This window comes from Rhinatrema bivittatum, chromosome 19 (genome assembly GCF_901001135.1).
Source record: "Rhinatrema bivittatum chromosome 19, aRhiBiv1.1, whole genome shotgun sequence".
Taxonomy (NCBI): Eukaryota; Metazoa; Chordata; class Amphibia; order Gymnophiona; family Rhinatrematidae; genus Rhinatrema; species Rhinatrema bivittatum.
The window spans coordinates 22,720,834-22,738,413 of NC_042633.1; the positions used below are offsets into that span (position 1 = coordinate 22,720,834).

Here is a 17,580-nt window from a genome sequence, read left to right on the forward strand (position 1 = left end):
TCTGAGACAGGGCTGCAGTGCTCCTCCCCTTCTCCCTCTCTGAGACAGGGCTGCAGTGCTCCTCCCCCTCTGAGGACAGACCTACAGTGCCCCTCCCCCTCTCCGAGGACAAGGTTGCAGTACTCTCCCAGGGCATAGTTTACAAGGCTGCAGTGCCCCTCCCCCTCTCCTAGGACAAGGTTGCAGTACCCTCCCAGGGCATAGTTTACAAGGCTGCAGTGCCCCTCCCCCTCTCTGAGACAGGGCTGCAGTGCTCCTCCACCTCTGAGGACAGACCTGCAGTGTCCCTCCCCCTCTCCGAGGACAAGGCTGCAGTACCCTCCCAGAGCATAGTTTACAAGGCTGCAGTGCCCCTCCCCCTCTGAGGACAGACCTACAGTGCCCCTCCCCCTCTCCGAGGACAAGGCTGCAGTACTCTCCCAGGGCATAGTTTACAAGGCTGCAGTGCCCCTCCCCCTCTCCTAGGACAAGGCTGCAGTACTCTCCCAGGGCATAGTTTACAAGGCTGCAGTGCCCCTCCCCCTCTCCTAGGACAAGGCTGCAGTACCCTCCCAGAGCATAGTTTACAAGGCTGCAGTGCCCCTCCCCCTCTGAGGACAGACCTACAGTGCCCCTCCCCCTCTCCGAGGACAAGGTTGCAGTACTCTCCCAGGGCATAGTTTACAAGGCTGCAGTGCCCCTCCCCCTCTCCTAGGACAAGGCTGCAGTACCCTCCCAGGACATAGTTTACAAGGCTGCAGTGCCCCTCCCCCTCTCTGAGACAGGGCTGCAGTGCTCCTCCCCCTCTGAGGACAGACCTGCAGTGTCCCTCCCCCTCTCCGAGGACAAGGCTGCAGTACCCTCCCAGAGCATAGTTTACAAGGCTGCAGTGCCCCTCCCCCTCTGAGGACAGACCTACAGTGCCCCTCCCCCTCTCCGAGGACAAGGCTGCAGTACTCTCCCAGGGCATAGTTTACAAGGCTGCAGTGCCCCTCCCCCTCTCCGAGGACAAGGCTGTAGTGCCCCTTTTACTCCTGGGGAGGCACTGTCCACCTCCGACCAACAGGGGGCACCTGGGCCTCCGGCCGCACCTCAGTCAGTGCAGCTCTATCTCCACTTCTGGTCGAAGCTTACGTCACATCCGGCCAAGATGGCTGCCTCCTGGAGCCTGAAGAGCTTGTGATCTGAGAGGTGAGTGGCTGTTCCTCCCTCCTCTAATCTTGTCCCGCCCTCATTGTAAGGTTTTCTTCCTCCCTCCCTCCCTCTAATCTCAACCCTCCCTCACTGTAAAGCTTACTTCCTTTCCCCCTCTAATCTCAGCCCTCCCTCCCTGTAGGGCTCGCTCCTTCTTCCCTTCTCCCTCCATTGGATCTGAACCTTCCTTAACCGTAAGAGGGATCGGGATTATCTCCTCTTGTGTTCTATGTGCGTTATATTATTATTCTGAGCAATCTGAATGTATGGAGACCCGGGGAGAGAGAATCTCCATATAATGTCCTGGGTTTTCGCTGCTTAGGGTACAAACACCAACTGCTTCTTTTATTAAAATATTCATTTCATCCTATGCCTTCACTCAAGATTTAAAATTACTACTCCCTCCTAAAAAAAATCAGATTTTAGTTTATAATGCTAAGAATTCACACTTATAAGGGGCAGCTACTGCCCTGTCGGGAAATATCCCGGGGCGAGAAGGAAGGGGTGCTACTGTTTAAACAGTGCATCTTTGGAGGCTGGGAGGGATATGTAGGCTATAATGACACTTCCCTGTTTTACTTATTGTATTTTATTTTGATTTTATTTGCCAAACTGGACTTTTTATTTGTACATCGCTTTGATTTTCAGATGTTTAAAAAGACAAGTCATAAATAACCTTAACCTTTCTCCAGTGGGTGATGCATGGATGTTATTGCTAGGGATGGGAGTTCCTGAAGGGGGGCCATGGCAGGTAGGGAGCCCTCAGGGATGATGTCTATTTCGGTTAGGTGTGGGTATGGGGAGAGGAGGTCTGGTATTTCTCCAAAAGGTTAAGTTGTGGGGACCCCCTTTGTCTTATTTCATTTTGCTCTGTTTTAGATTAGAACTTACATACCCCAAAGACCTGATCTCTGGGGGAGGGAGGAAAAAGAAATCAATAACTGGAGCTGAGAGATGGCAGACGGTGGGTCTGAGAGGAACAGACAGCTCCCGCAGAATCTGCAGAGCCTTCTGCGCATGGCTGTGGAGGCAGGGGCGGCAGCAGGAGAGGGCAGTGCCGCAGAGCCCATGCCAGAAGAGGTGAGATGGGGGCCCTGACTATTCTGACTTGTATATGGTAAGCTCGTTTCCCCCTTTATTCTGAAAATATTACATTTCCTGACTTCCAAAATGGAACATGACTCCTGTTCTGCTATGCAGTCTCAGGCAAGAGAAGGGGAGAAGGAGTAGATGGGTGTCTGCAGAGTCCTCCCAACTCTTTTGACAAAGATACATATGTGATATTCTCTTGTTGCTGATCTTAGTATGAAGGTCATGACTTTCATTTTAATTTCTGAAATATTAGCGACGGAGATCACAATGGTGGTTAATGACGTCTAGGACCCTTCATTTTCTGCCCACATCTCCAGTTTCAACCCAGCTGCTGAGGATCCTCTGTCCATCCCAGGTTTTACCTCTCACTCCCCCACCACTGAGGATCCTCTGTGATTATACCAGGCTTTACCCCTCACTCTACCATTGAGGATCCTCTATGCCCCTCCCAGGCTTTACCCCTCACTCCTCCACCACTGAGGATCCTCTGTGCCCCCCCCGCCCAGGCTTTGCCCCTTATTTATTTGATTGATATTACACTTTTCAGCACTTCGAAGCAGATTACATTCGGGTACTGTGGGTATTTCCCTATCCCCAGAGCGCTTAGAATCTAACAGGCCAATGCAATAATCTAGACACTTAAGAAAATGTCTTGGTTTTCAGTGCACATTTTTAAACCCAGATCTTTTTTTTTTTAAATTCCTGATGCAGTAAACTGTGCTAATGCATCGGGAGTTAAAAAAAAAACAAAAACAAACAAACCCAAAACGCACCAAAACTTTAAAATGTGTGTTCGGCACAGGCTAAACACACATTTTAACTCAGAAAGGATGGCAGGAGCCATCCCTGACAGGCTATTGCATACAGAGTGCAGCCACCACCGCCACTTAAATGGATAAATTGGTAATTATCCAGCTATCTGGCAGCCAGATACTTCCATACTTATCTGGATGTCTGGCAGGGGTTACACCTATCTTACCAGATAAGTACTTTATCCGGTTAAGTAGCGGTGACCTGCACCAGTACTGACTTATGTGGCTATCTAGCAGCTGCCAGCACTTACCCAGAGAATTCCAGACTTTTTTTTTTTTTACATTTTTTAACTTTTAACTATATATATATATATTTTTTTTTATAGCGCTGGAAACGTAACTCCAGCCCTGACCCCCAGGGTGTTGTTTCCAGCGCTAAGAAAGGCATAATGGCCAGATACATTCTCTCTGCCTCAGGGAATACTGCTTAATGCCCTCATTTGCATGGGATTTCCATGCGAGGACACTAAGTAGTACTCTCATTAAGGAACATGCATTTTCTACGTGCAGAACTCCTTGCTGCATCGGGAATAAAGTTGGCATTCAGAAAATGCATGCTCAAGTGCAGATGTTGGCCTGTAAGTTTGTACCTGAAGCAATAGAGGGTAAAGAGACTTGCCCAAGGTCACAAGGAGTGGCAGTGGAATTTGAACCCTGGCTACTCCTCCACTCCCTCACCACCGAGGATCTTCTGTGCCTTCCTTAGGCTACCTCTGCCCACAGGTGCTAGGTTCTCCACTCTACCCACACACAAACACTCATACTTTGAATCATTTGTTTGACTGTACTGCTGTGGTTTTATTCTACCAGTGTGCAAATCTTCTAGAAACCGAGAGAGAGCATTGGATTGTACTTAAGGCTTGTAGGGTGGCAGCGTTGGGCTTTGTAGAGCAAGATCAGGAGACAGGAAGTTACCTGTGCCAAGAAGGGAGTAGAAAGTGGTGGTGATGGGAGTAGAACACTATGGGGAGGGAGGGCAGTACAACAGTGGGCGAGATGGAGGGAACATGGAGCAGTGGGGAAAGAGAAATTGGGAAAGGGTTCACAACATAAGGTATGGCACAGTAGGGAGGCGGTGGGGAGACAGCACTGGGAGAGACTTGCAGGGGAACAAGTGCCAGGCAAATAAGGAATGGGGGCAGGGAAAGTACACGGTGCAGGTGGGGGACATGGTACATCCAGGGGAGCAGGTGACAGTTGACTTCAAGTGCCATTCTTCACTTCTGCTTACTACATTGAGTCAGTTGTAGGCCCGGGGAGGAGGGGGGGGGGGGGGGGGGCACAAGCTTATTAGGCACAGCCACCTCCGACGATCAAGTGTAGCCAAGAAAATAAGAGAGCCTCCTGAGCTGATGCTTTTTAACACCTCTGTTTTTTTCAGGGCAGGTCTAGGAATTTGTCACTTTTCACAGACTGTGGCTTTTCTGGCTTGGGGGGAAGGTGCGGGAGATGGTGAGGGCAGGAGGACAGTGTGACGATGAAGTTGCTCTGCTGTGGTAAAACGTATGCCGGCAAGGGTATGTGGTCAGGGGGGAGCAAATGGGTTTCTCGCTCCCTCCGGTAGTGAATGGATCAGACCTTGCTTTGTAAAAGAATTTGGTTGGCACTTAAAACACAAGCATTGTCATCTTGCTTAAAGCATTTTGAAAGCTTCGCACTGTTACAAATCTGCTGAGCCTCCACTCCTACCATGGCATGTGTAGATGTCCCGGTGATAGATGTATAGCGTGAATATAGCATGCACAGCTGAAGGGCAGATGACCTTCAGAGCCCAGTGTAGGCCTCGTGCTGATGACCGTAAAGCAGGAATACGGGGCTTGCCATACTGGGTCAGAGATGTGGTGACCAGAATTCCACACAATACTCAAGATGAGGTCGCACCCTGGAGCGATACACAGGCATTATGATATTCTCTGTTTTATTTTCCATTCCTTTCCTAATACTCCCTAGCATTCTATTTGCTTTCTTGGCTGCTGCTGCTGCTGCTGCCACACTGAGCAGAAGATTTCTACATATTATCAACAATGACACCCAGATCCTTTTCCTGACTGGTGACTCCTAACGTGGAACCTTTTTATTTTGTAGCTATAATTTGGGTTACTCTTCCCTAAGTGCATCACTTTGCAATTGTCTACATTAAATTTCCTTTGCATGCCCAATCTCCCAGTTTTGCAAGGTCCTCTTGCAATTTCTCACAATCCTTTTGTGATTTGACAACTTTGAATAATTGTGTGTCATTGGCAAATTTGATCACCTCACTTGTTGTTCCCATTTCCAAGTCGTTTATAAATATATTAAAAAGCATCGGTCAGAACAGATCCCTGGGGCACTCTACTATTCACCTTTTTCCACTGGGAAAATTTACCATTCAGCCCTACTCTCTGTTTTCTATCTTTTAACCAGTTGGCAGTCCACAATAAGACACTGCCCCCTATCCCATGACCTTTTAATTTCCTAAGAAGTCTCTCATGAGGGACTTTGTCAAATGCTTTCTGGAAATACAGATACAGTACATTTACTGGCTCACCTTTATCCACGTTTATTTACGTCTTCAAGAAAAAAAAAGTAGCAAATTTGTGAGGCAAGGCGTCCCTTGGATAAATCCATGTTGGCTTTATTCCATTAAACTATGCGTATCTATATGTTCAGCAATTTTGTTCTTTATGATAGTTTCTACCATTTTCCCTGGCACAGAAATCAGACTCCCTGGTCTGTAATTTCCTGGATCACTCCTTGATCCCTTTTTAAAAATTGGCATTACATTGGGAACCCTCCAGTCTTCAGGTACAATAGATGATGTTACGGATAGTTTACAAGTTTCCAGTAACAGAGCCGCAATTTCATTTCTCAGTTCTTTCAGCACTCTGGGATGTACACCATCTGGTCCAGGTGATTTGCTACTCTTTAGTTTGTCAATTTTCCCTAGTACATCATCTACGTTCACTGAGATTTGTTTCAGTTCCTCTGAATCATTGCCTTTGAATATTATTTCTGGCCTGAGTATCTCTTTCATCTTTCTCAGTGACTACTGAAGCAAAGATCCTTCTAGGTAAAGTAAAAAGTCATGGGATAGGTGGCGATGTCCTTTCGTGGATTGCAAACTGGTTAAAAGACAGAAAACAGAGAGTAGGATTAAATGGACAATTTTCTCAGTGGAAGGGAGTGGGCAGTGGAGTGCCTCAGGGATCTGTACTTGGACGGGTGCTTTTCAATATATTTATAAATGATCTGGAAAGGAATATGACGAGTGAAGTAATCAGATTTGCAGATACAAAATTAAATCACAAGCAGATTATAATAAATTGCAGGAGGACCTTCTGGAGACTGGAAAATTGGGCATCCAAATGGCAGATGAAATTTAATGTGGACAAGTGCAAGGTGATGCATATAGGGAAAAATAACCCATGCTATAGTTACACAATGTTAGGTTCTATCTTAGGAGTTACCATCCAGGAAAAGAGATCTAGGCGTCATCGTGGATAACACATTGAAATCGTCGGCTCAGTGTGCTGCAGCAGTCAAAAAAGCAAACAATGTTAGGAATTATTAGGGAAGGAATGGAAAATAAAACGGAAAATGTCATAATTCCTCTGTATCGCTCCATGGTGAGACCGCACCTTGAATACTGTGTACAATTCTGGTCGCCGCATCTCAAAAAAGATATAGTTGCGATGGAGAAGCTACAGAGAAGGGCAACCAAAATGATAAAGGGGATGGAACAGCTCCCCTATGAGGAAAGACTAAAGAGGTTAGGACTTTTCAGCTTGGAGAAGAGACGGCTGAGGGGGGGGATATGATAGAGGTGTTTAAAATCATGGTGTTTTAAAGGTGGGGGGCGACAGCCTGGAAAAAGGAGTTTCACTATAAAAGTGTAAGAACTCCACATTTTCTTATTGTCTATGCCAACAAATGGAGACAGAAAAAAACCTCAAAGCTTGACTGTAGTCCCCCTATAGGGGCTGGTGCTGTCTTCATTATTTCTCCAGTGCTGCAGTTACGACTAGGCCGCTTTTGGGAAGGCTTTTTAGGCCGGGTTCCCAGTAGGCCAAGCCTTGAGGGTGCTCTGGGCGATGGTCCTGGTGGGACATTCTCCCTTCTTCCTTGGAAACCGACTCAGTTGGGGATCTGAGTTTCTGCGTCGATGAGTCAAGCACCGGTCCCTGATGATATCAGGCCCTCCACAGTCTCAGCTTTCAGTGATTTTCGCTCCGCTAAGTTCATGGCCAGTCATTTGCCGTTACCCAGCCTGGATGGGTCACCTTCTCTCAGACAAAAGGCCAAGACCCAGGCAGAACCTTGGAAAGCGATTGGGTGTGCACACTCTTCCATCCTGCCTGGCCTTTTTTCTTCTTGTCTGAGAACTGGGTACCCAAGGGTCTGTCTCCCATTGTTAGGGTGAAAATCTGTTTGCTTCCTAGGACGGTTTTTCAGTACATTTTTCTCACAAATCCCTCTCATTCCGAATTCTCTAATGGTAGAACTTTTCCAGTCATAGTTCTGTAATTTAGGATTTTGCTATCAACAAAAAACAGAAATTTAGTCTAGTAAGAAATACAAAATCGATCAACAGGATTTTGTAGTTGTAGATCATGCCAGAGATTTAGGGATAGGTGGCACCTCAGGATATAGGGCAGAGTCGGTCAAACATCTCTGTCTCCATCTGCTGGAGGGGAGGCAAAACCCAGGAGTCTGGACTGATCCGGGTATGAACAGGGAATCAGTTTCAAATTTGATCAGGGATGCTTTAAATAAATTGCATATTTTAAAGAAATTAAAGCCCTTATTACATTTTAATGATTTTAGGACTGGTCTGCAATCCCTGATCTTTTCTAAAATAGACTACTGTAATGCCCTGTTATTAATCCTGCCCGCTTCCTCTCTTAGTCCTCTTCAACTTTTACAGAACGCAGCAGCCAGAATTTTAACTGGAACAAAAAGAATATGATCACATTACTCCGATTTTGAAAGTCTTACACTGGCTGCCCATTACATATAGAATTGAATACAAAGTACTTTGCTTAATACATAAATCCTTATGTAATGAACATATTGAATGGCTAAATGCATCATTGCCTATTGACACCCCACAGCGTAACTTATGATCAGGGAATAAAGGGCTTTTAACCATTCCATCTCTTAAATCAGCCCGACTGAATAATGTGAGAGAGAGAACTTTACCACTGGTTGGGCCTAAACTATGGAATTCCTTACCAACCCAATTGAGATTAGAAACCAACTTTCAGACCTTTAGAAAAAACCTAACAACGTGGCTGTTTAAACAGGCATTTGGAGAAGATTGAGAATAATGTATAGCAGATACTTATGGGTAATTTTAAAATATCTTAGGTTTTTGATGACTGATATTTATTTTAAGTTTGCCTTTTTATTTTTTATTATTTTAACCTTTCCTAATTATTTTACTTGGGTTTATGATGCAGTCTCTTTTAAAAATGTTTATTTGATTATAATTGAATATATGATTTTATATTTTTCTGTTATCTAAAATGTTTTAATCTGATGTATTTACATGTTGTGAACCGGTATGATTGTTTCAGAATATTGGTATATAAAACAAAGTAAATAAATAAAAGTGATATTTCACTGCAAGTTACCAGCTGTAGTCTAGGGGGGCTGTGACATGCAAATCCCCTACCTGAGTCTCTGACTCATCTATTCAATGGTCATTTAAGCACCTTCACAGTAAGGGGTCTGGCAACCTTTTCAATCTCAGTCTAGGTTTCCTGGGCTGGCTGATGTTACTTAGCTACATTGTTCTTTTTTTTTCTCTCTGCTGCAATTCACTTAAATGGTAGCATGCTTTCTACCCTCTCTCCCTTGGGAGGGGGGTTTCACCGGGGTATGACCTCCTGCAGCTCTTGGATGAGCAATGGGAGGCCGTGATTTATAGGGGGATCCTTTATTCCTGCGTGCTCTTAGGTGCCCCTCTTCTAGAGTTTCCTGCTACTTCTCTCTGTTGGAGATGGGATCTTCTGAATATGAGATACCTGGTGCCAACCTTAAGGTGGCCAAGATGGTGAGGGGATCTATATTCCCTTCTCGGGGAAGAGAATGATATGGTTCACCTGGGGGTGGGTGGGGAGGGAAGGGTTGTCTTCATCTTGTAAGACCACCCACTTGGTGGATGGAAGCACAACATTCAGGGATCCCTATGACAGAAAGATTAACTCTCTACTTTAACAATGTTTCTTCTTTTTTTTTTTCTATAGTCTCTCTCCCAAGGTAGCAATGTGAAATGACTTTGGGACTTGAGTCCTGGGTGGCCTGGCCCAGGCTAGTTCAAGATGGGGCTACAGTGTTTAGAGCTGGGCTTTTCTGGAGCTCCTCCACAGAGTGATGACCACTACAGTCTTGGCTTTTTCTACAGTTTTGCCTCTCTAAGGGATTATCTATCCCTTGGAATAGTCCTGGAAGGGTAGGGGGACCACAGTTCAGAGGCCGGCTAAGGGTACTCATTAGAAGCCTCTCCAGTCCTGGTTAGGCTATTTCAGAGATAAGATATTCCAGGACACTGGGTTTGGCTGCTGTGTACCTGGCGTGTTCCCTCACCGTGACTGGGTGGTTGGATGCCATGCAGGGAGACATCTTTGTTGCTCTCAGTGTACGCTTTGGGGCTGCTGCTGTTTGGGTTGGTTTGGTCAGCCACAGATTTTGGTCAGCCACAGATTTTGGGGCCCTGAAAAGAGATCAGGGCCATAGCACTATTTATTTCAGGTCTCCCAGAAAGGGTTGTAAATTCTCCTGTTCTTTGGGACCCCATGCACAATGGCAGACCTCTTCTTACTTTCTCGGATTTCCGATAAGCTGACACTATTTTCACGTTGTCAGTACAGTGGACATATTTGATTACTTGTTGCGGCCTATCTTGATTCGGGCCCCCAGCTGGTGGGCCCGCGCTGCCAATATTGCTCTTTCCGCTCTGTTTAAATTCAGTGCCCCGAGGATGCACATATTATTGCGCCTGCTGCAATTCTCGAGGCCGGTGAGCTTGCCCTCGAGCTGTTTATTTATTTATTTGTTTTTTTGCTGGAGCTCATCGGTCACAGAGTCAAGTGATTCCAAGTGGTCGTCATGGTCCGAAAGTTTTATGTATTCCAGTGAGTGCAGTGTTATATGCTTCAACTTTGTCTCATCCCCCAAAGACTGTATGTTTTGTAGTTAGTCCATGAGCGCTGCCGAAACGGCAAGTGACAGCTTCAGATAGGCCTTCCGCCGCACTTTGATCGTCTCACTGTGTCTTCAGATTTTTGAATTACAAAAATTGTCCGTTAAATCCCCCGCTAGAGAAATATTCTATTTTTAGAACAAACCGCAATTTTATAATGCTTAGAAACTAAAGCACGGCTGACTCTTAACGGAGCGAGAGACGAGCTCAGGATGACATCATCACCACGCCTCCATGACAAGACTTCTTCTAAGGCATAGATAACAGAGGACATTCCCCCTTAACTACCAGATATTTCTCACATGCATTATCCTGGGTCTATTACCAACAGGCTGTCCCTTTGTGCTAACCACGACCCTGGGTACCTGCTGGTCAAGACATAGTAAAGGCCTCCCTATGAAGGAAGGGACGCCGATTCCTATGCAGGAAAGCCATTCAGCTGTAGCCAGGGTCGTGCAAATTTGGAGCCCATAGGCTTGACTGATGGTTATCCTGAAGAGCAATGAGTCCTCCGAAGACGAGCAGGATGGTAGTCCTCGCACATGGGCGATATCATCAGATGGAGCCCCGACATGGAAAACGTATGTTAAAGTTTCCCGAACTTTGACTTGGCACACTGAGCATGCTTGGCAAGCCCTACCACGCGTCCGCGCAGGGTCTCTCTCCAGTCTTTCTCTTTCCGTTGAGTTGTAAGCATCACGAAGTGAGTGAGTTCACTTTGGCTTTCTTTTTGGTCTTTTGGGAAACTTCTCTTTTCTCAAATTTCTCTTTCCACAGGGCTTTTTCTTTGTGGTATTTGACGTCCGATCCCCTCAGTGCTTCTCCATAGTGTTCCTAATCAGGGTTTTCGACGCTTTTGATAAGTTTCCTTTCACGGTCGATTTTGCCCCCGTGGCAGTGGCGCTTCGATGTCTGCCGCCTTTGATTTTGCGGCCCTTTTTATTTCGTTCCATCGTGGCCACATCCGGTTTTTGGCAATGCCCCTGGTGTCGGAGGACCATGTATGCTGCAGACCCCCCCTGAGATATGTGTCCCCTACCTGGGGGCATCACTTGACATCCAGGGTTGCCGCTTATGCGTACAAAAGACCCTGAAGGGGGGGGGGAATGTCTTCGGCTTGATGGAGCAGGTTTTTGTGCCGAAGAAGACCGAGCCATTGGCATCGGCATCGATGGACCTCGGAGGTGCACTTATGGACACCGCACCATCGACATCAGCAGGACTGTCAGTTCCATCAGTGGATGGGGCGCCAGAGACCGAGCGCCATCGACCTCCTCCAGGCCGAGGACGTCTGCTCCTCGTCGTTGGCCTCTGCACCAGGGAAGGACCGGGCCGAGCATCGAAGGAAGCCGAAGAAGTATCAGCACTAGTACCTATTGATGCATGGTGCCGGGCATGGGGATGCACTGGCTCATGATGCGATGACCCCGCAGTGAGGAACGCCAGTTCATTGGTGCTGGGGGTCTGTGACGGTCTCCACCGGTTCTGATGCCAGTCACTGAGCTGCCTTGCGGCTCCAAAGAGGATATGACCACCCCTCCTTCCTCCCAGTTAGTGTTGGCATTGGCAACGTTTGAGGAGGAGCTAGAGTGGCGAGTCCAGCTGGCAGTGGAATGGGTGCTGCAGAGCATCAGTCCTGTGGCATCATTGGCACCGGAGCCAGTACCATCCGTCCTGGAACCGCTGTTGGAGAAGCTCAATGCGCTCATTGGTGTATTACTGACCCAGCTGGCATCTGTTCCTGGGACAGCATCAGTGCCCTGTTGGGCACTGATGCCTCCCTCTACCGATATGGTGGTCGTTGCCGGTACCTCTGAGGAAGGGAGCTCCACCGAGACCAGCAGAGACGCCGAAGTCTGTAGCCCCCGTCCAGCTTTGCCGGTGCCTGCACCTCTGGACGAAGGCCGAGTACCTAGGACCCCTGTAGTGGGAGTGCTGGCAAGGGGGATATAACCCACTTGTGTGGACTGGTCCGGCAGGACTAAAGGAAAGGAATTTAATGGGTAAGTTTAAATTTCAATTTCTATGACATAAAAACAGATGTTTGCAGAAGTGAGGGGTCCAAGTCTGGTTCCCAGAAGACCAGGAAGCCACATCCCAAGCTAGGAGCCCCTTAGTGGGCAGTCTATCTAGGGAAGACATGGATAGAAAAGTATGAACCTGTAGACACCCCCATCTCTTCTCTCTGTGGGGAGATTTTCACTTTCTACTGACAGACTTTTCTTTCTCTTCTTTTTAACCTTTCCTCCCGTCAGCGACGGCAGTGGTTGCAGGAGGCCCTGGCCAGTGCCTTCTCAGGGCAGGCAGATGAGCTGCAGCAGATCAAGGACTGCCTGCAGTGCTTGCAGGGGGAGCCCGGGGAGGGTACAGAAGAGGAGGAAGAGAGGAGAGAGCAGGCCCTGGACCTACTGGCCGACCTGTGTGAAAACATTGACAATGCTGCAGGTAGGAGCTCAGATGGCGGGGGGGGGGGGGGGGGGGCGGACCTGGCCTTGTCTCATCTCGTTTAAAGATTTCTCAGGGTGACTATCTAAAGGATCCTTCCCCTCCCTTCTTTCCAAATCTCCTCCTCAGATTTCTGCAAGCTGGATGGCATGCGCCTGCTGTTGGAGCAGTACCTAGAGCGGCCGGAAGCTGAGCTGCGTTGGAGGGCTGCGCATCTGGTCGGCACCTGCAGCCAGAATGTGCCTTTCGTGCAGGAGCATGCCCTAGCCCTGGGCGCCATGGGGACGCTTCTCAGGCTGCTGGATCGGGACTGCAGTGAGGCCGTCAGGGTGAAGGCTCTCTTTGCCAGCTCATGTGAGTGAAGTCGCCGAGGGGGCATCACTGGGCCAAGAGGGGTCTGTCTCCAGATCGCCAGTACAATGGGATAATCGGCTAATGCACAGCTTGTGTTGTAATGTTACCTTATTGTATGGCGCAAATTGTCTACACAGTACTGTGCAGGGATTATTACAGAGTGCTGATATATGTGCAGTATAATCACATTGCACCGACAGTGCACACAACTGTTATTGTACCAAGGCCTAAAGAAATTCTGTTGATATGGTGTTGGCTGCCTTCATAGCTGTTCCCCCCTCTGTTTCTCTGTCTTAGGTTTGGTGCGGGAGCAGGAAGTTGGCTTGCTGGAGTTTCTCAAGGAGGATGGCTTCTCCGTGCTCATGCGTGCCATGCAGAGCGACGTGATGAAGCTCAAGGTCAAGTCGGCCTTCCTCTTGCAGAACCTGCTTCTCAGCCACCCCGAGCACAGAGGTAAAAGGGGGGGGGGGGGGTCCACTGGAGAAGGGTGCAGGGGATGGCAGGATTACAGATGGACCGTGGAAGCCGCATGCAAAAAGCTCTTCTGGACGACTGGTCGCCATCGTCGAGCTCTTCATAGCCCCAGCCTCCCTTATAGAGCGGTTCTGGTTGGCCGCTGTCCATAGCTCCAAACTCCATTACAGTGCTCTTAATAGCCTCCCCCCCCCCCCCCCAATCATTATGCTCTTCTGGTGAGCCGCTTCCCAAAGCTCAGCAAAAGCCGCTCGTCTACAACGAACGAGAGGGGAGGGCCTTGTCCGCTTTAGCTCCAGAATAGACTTCTAAAAAGCTTATCGGGGACAAAAAGGTGACCTTTTGTTTCAGAAAATAAACCAAAATGGGCTTACTTTGTGCGGCTTTTCCAACAGGGGATGTTATTAGGGTTGAGAGGCGCAGGCTGGGGAGGGTTTCTTTGTTATCCTGATTTTAGGAATTGGAGAGAGGGAGAGGTTACTATTGCTATTTTTACTATTAATTAAAAAAACATTTGACTATAGAACTGAATGAGTGGTTTTAGGAGATCATTGAGAAGTGGTCCAGAGTAAAGCACGATTGAGATGTTTCTTTTACAATGGATGTTTTTTTATTTTATTGTATTATATTTGCTTTTTATTGTTCGCACATTGCTTCGAGTGACCAGCAGAAGCAATTTAAGAAATGGGAATAAATCAGTAAGACGTGCCATGCTGGGTGAGAGCAAGGGTCCATCGGGCCCATCATCCTGTCTCCAATCCAGATCACCAGGGAATAAGGGGCAGTTGTCTCCCCGGCTCAGAGTTGTTTATGGACTTCTCTTCCAGGAGCTGGTCCAAAAGCCCCTTTCGAAAGCTCCAGCCCCTATAACTGAGCTCTCTGGGTGGCCACTCTCCTCGCTTTCACTGACTGTCTCTCTTTCTCCCCAGATACGCTCTGCTCTATGGGGATGGTGCAGCAGCTGGTCGCCTTGCTACGCACCGATCACAACTCCTTCCACGAACATGTGCTTGGTGCACTTTGCAGGTACGGCACAGAAATTGCATCTGTACGACCCAACCGCCCGTTGCTGCAGACAGGCAAAGCAACGGCGACTCTTCCTGTCCTGGAAAGTCTGCAGGAACAATCCCCCGTGATGGGAGAGCAGACATGTTTTCCCTGCCCCATTCCTGACCCCACTGTGTTTTTATTTTTAGTTCTGCACTGTATGTTAATTAGGTGGAAGGATCTTAAATTAGTAATGGATGTGATGTTCTAATACATCATATATTCCGTGTATTCTGTACCCTTGTTGTCCCCGTCCCCCCCCCCCCCCAAACAAACCCAGCTGACAATAAGGCTTGCTGCTGCCTGGGCCTCACTGCTTTTCCATGCGTTAAAATGGACAAATAAATAAAACCCGAATCGCCCTAGCCGAATCCAATGAGGGCTGACGGTCCTGTCCCCTTTTCTTGTCATGTTTCAGCCTGGTGACGGACTTCCCCCGGGGGCTGGCGGAGTGCCGGGTGCCAGAGCTGGGCTTTGAACAGCTTCTGCGGGAGCACCGCCGGCAGGTGCAGATGCAGGAGGAGTTCCAGGTAGGCAAAGGGGGGCCCCTGTGGAGGAGGATTTGCAGTGGGGTGGGCGGGGGGGAGGGGGAAGCCATGCTATTATCGTCCCGCTTGCCCGGAGAGGTCAAGCATACTTGCACCTTGGTTTCTGGCTTAAGAATCTGCTCCCCTCTGAGGCAGATTCATGGAAAGCAGGCAGTGCAGTCCTCCATAAATCCTGTGCGGGGAAGGAAGATGGAGAGCATAAGGCAAGGAATTTAAGGGTCGTTTGGCAGCCGAGCACGTCAGTTCCAAAACCCTGATGTGTTGCATTGATCTGCGAGCAGCCATTAAGAATAAGGGCTCCCTTGCACTGTACAATTAAATAGAAATGGAAGCTGTTGAGCTACTGCATAATGGATAAAAGATCGCTTCCCTGTTTAAAAAGCACCTTTGCTTCATTCTTCTCTAGAAGGGGGGGGGGGGGGGGAGTAGTACCAGAAGGGGAACTAGCGATGGGCTGACTACAAACTTCAGCAACTGGCTTTGAGCTTTCAAAGACCAGGCTGGGTTTCCAGAGGAGACTTGATCCTGTGCAGAAAGGGGTCGGTGTGGTCTTAAGAAGTTCTTGTTTGCAGTAATCCTGATCTTAGCCAGGTTAAAGGTGTCTCTACCAGCAGAGATGTAGACTGATTTGCCTCCCCCAGAAAAGCAGCGTTCCATCTCCCTGGTAGAACCAGGGCTCACTCAGCCTGTCACCCTAATCATAATCCTCTTGTTGTTAAGATCCTCGGCGAGCTCTTGCTCTTTTGGTAGTCTGCATGTCCTCGGATCTGTTGCCCGGAGCTCTCGTCTGATGAAGCCGGCCGTGATGGGGGGAGAGCTTGAGATCTCGCCAACCTTGTTTCTCTCTCTGTGTCTTAACAGGAGGAACTGGAGTTCTGCGAGCGACTGCTGCGTATCTGCTTCCAGGACTCGCCGGAGGACAGTGTCGGCATGGACCGGTGACCCAACGACGGGGGACGCAAGTTGCTGACTTGTGGAATCAGCAGGAGGTGGAAGACGAGCATGTGTCCAGCTAACTCTTCTGATCACTGCAGCTGTCTCTTGAGTTTTTTTGGGGGGCGGGTAGGGAAGCATGCTGCAAAGGGCTACATGCTGGTTCCTTCCAGTCTGTGAAACCTCTACCTTGGGTGCAGTGCATTTGGTAAAAGTCAGGTGTTTTTTTTTGCTCCCTCTGCCATATCACTTCATTCTCCTACTTCCTGTTGAATTTTCCATGTTTGTTTTGTTTGCTTTCCTGCCATTCTCTGGTTCTGTCACACTTCTACTGCTGGCGTACTTAGTTGGCTGTCTCGAGGGGCTGCAGAAGAACATGACAAAACTCTTGAGTTATATGCTTCTCGACTTCTCCCTTTAGAAAAAAAAATGTCTTCAAATACATTTCCTCCTATTTACTCGTCCAGCCCTGCAGAATTACAAAATCAAATCTGGCTTCAGAATAAAAATTATTTTACAAAGAAAAATCCTACAACCACCGGCCCTCATTAAAGGACCAAGCTGTCTCATCTTTATGATGTCATAATTTTGACCTGAAAGCCAGCGTGGATTATTGTCACCAGCCAGGCAGCAGGTTCCCAGCCCCAGCACCATCTTTCCCTACCCTCCTCATTGATCCATTTCTTGACACTATACAGCTGGAGCATGGAGGCACATAAAGTTTATCCAGGGTCTACCATCAAGTCCAGGAGGAAAACACTGCTCTGGCTGTTGTGCTTGTGATTTTCGAGCAGAGTGGTTGATTGGGGAAGCTGAACACAGGAGCGGCAAAGTCATTTGTGGTGGGAAGTTTGTTAGCTGCTGACGTGAAGTGAGAAAATTTGCCTCAAGAATTTTTGACATTGTGTTATTTGCTTTAATAAACTATACTTTGTATTTATCGATGATGAGAGATGTTGTGCAGTTATATATTTTTTGGGGGGGGGGGTGTGTTCTCCAGAGAGCAGCAAGAGAGTTGGTGGGTTGGGAGAGAAAGGGTTCTGATTTTAGACCAAACATTTGTAACATAGTAGTTAGTAGGGGTGTCCTTATGCTTGTTTTTTCAGTCTGACACAGGTGTATAACTGTAATGTGACTTTTGCCATTTGTAGTACCTGAAGGGGAGGTTCTTGTGTGGACCTGGCAGTTCACTATGGGTCCTTGGCTTTGGACAGCTCTGGCATTTCCCCATCCTTCACAGAATCCTGTTTGTAGGCCAGGGAAGCTCAGGAATGAGGTACATCCCTCCCTTCCCAATTTCATATCACCAAAGTAAGCTGCAACACACACCCCTTTCTGAGGAGGAGAAAGCAAATGCAATGTTAGCTTGCCATCATGCCCCAGGTCAGCCGAAGATGTCGACCTAGTCCTCTTTTTGTCCCATTGCATGAAGGCAGAGCTGGATTTAAGAGTTCGGTGCCCATAGGCAGGAGTGGAAAGTGGGGGATGTCCCTTTCCCACCACCACCTAAAATCCCAGA

The 17,580-nt window shown here is 48.0% G+C and overlaps 1 protein-coding gene across 7 annotated transcripts; it reads left to right on the forward strand.

Annotated features, from left to right (window-relative positions):
- The first annotated feature begins 1,084 nt into the window (after positions 1 to 1,084).
- HSPBP1 (HSPA (Hsp70) binding protein 1) lies at positions 1,085 to 17,006 on the forward strand. Of its 7 annotated transcripts, none has more exons than XM_029584216.1 (8): positions 1,085 to 1,170; positions 2,053 to 2,253; positions 12,516 to 12,705; positions 12,835 to 13,059; positions 13,357 to 13,512; positions 14,463 to 14,559; positions 14,999 to 15,110; positions 15,990 to 17,006. In XM_029584216.1, the coding sequence occupies exons 2-8, from the start codon at positions 2,128 to 2,130 to the stop codon at positions 16,068 to 16,070; spliced, it is 987 nt and encodes a 328-aa protein (XP_029440076.1). In that variant the 5' UTR covers positions 1,085 to 1,170; positions 2,053 to 2,127; the 3' UTR covers positions 16,071 to 17,006. The 7 variants fall into 7 exon arrangements, with proteins under 7 accessions (XP_029440076.1, XP_029440078.1, XP_029440077.1 ...); XM_029584218.1 differs by lacking the exon at positions 1,085 to 1,170 and adding an exon at positions 1,219 to 1,367; XM_029584217.1 differs by lacking the exon at positions 1,085 to 1,170 and adding an exon at positions 1,224 to 1,404.
- The last annotated feature ends 574 nt before the right edge of the window (positions 17,007 to 17,580 follow it).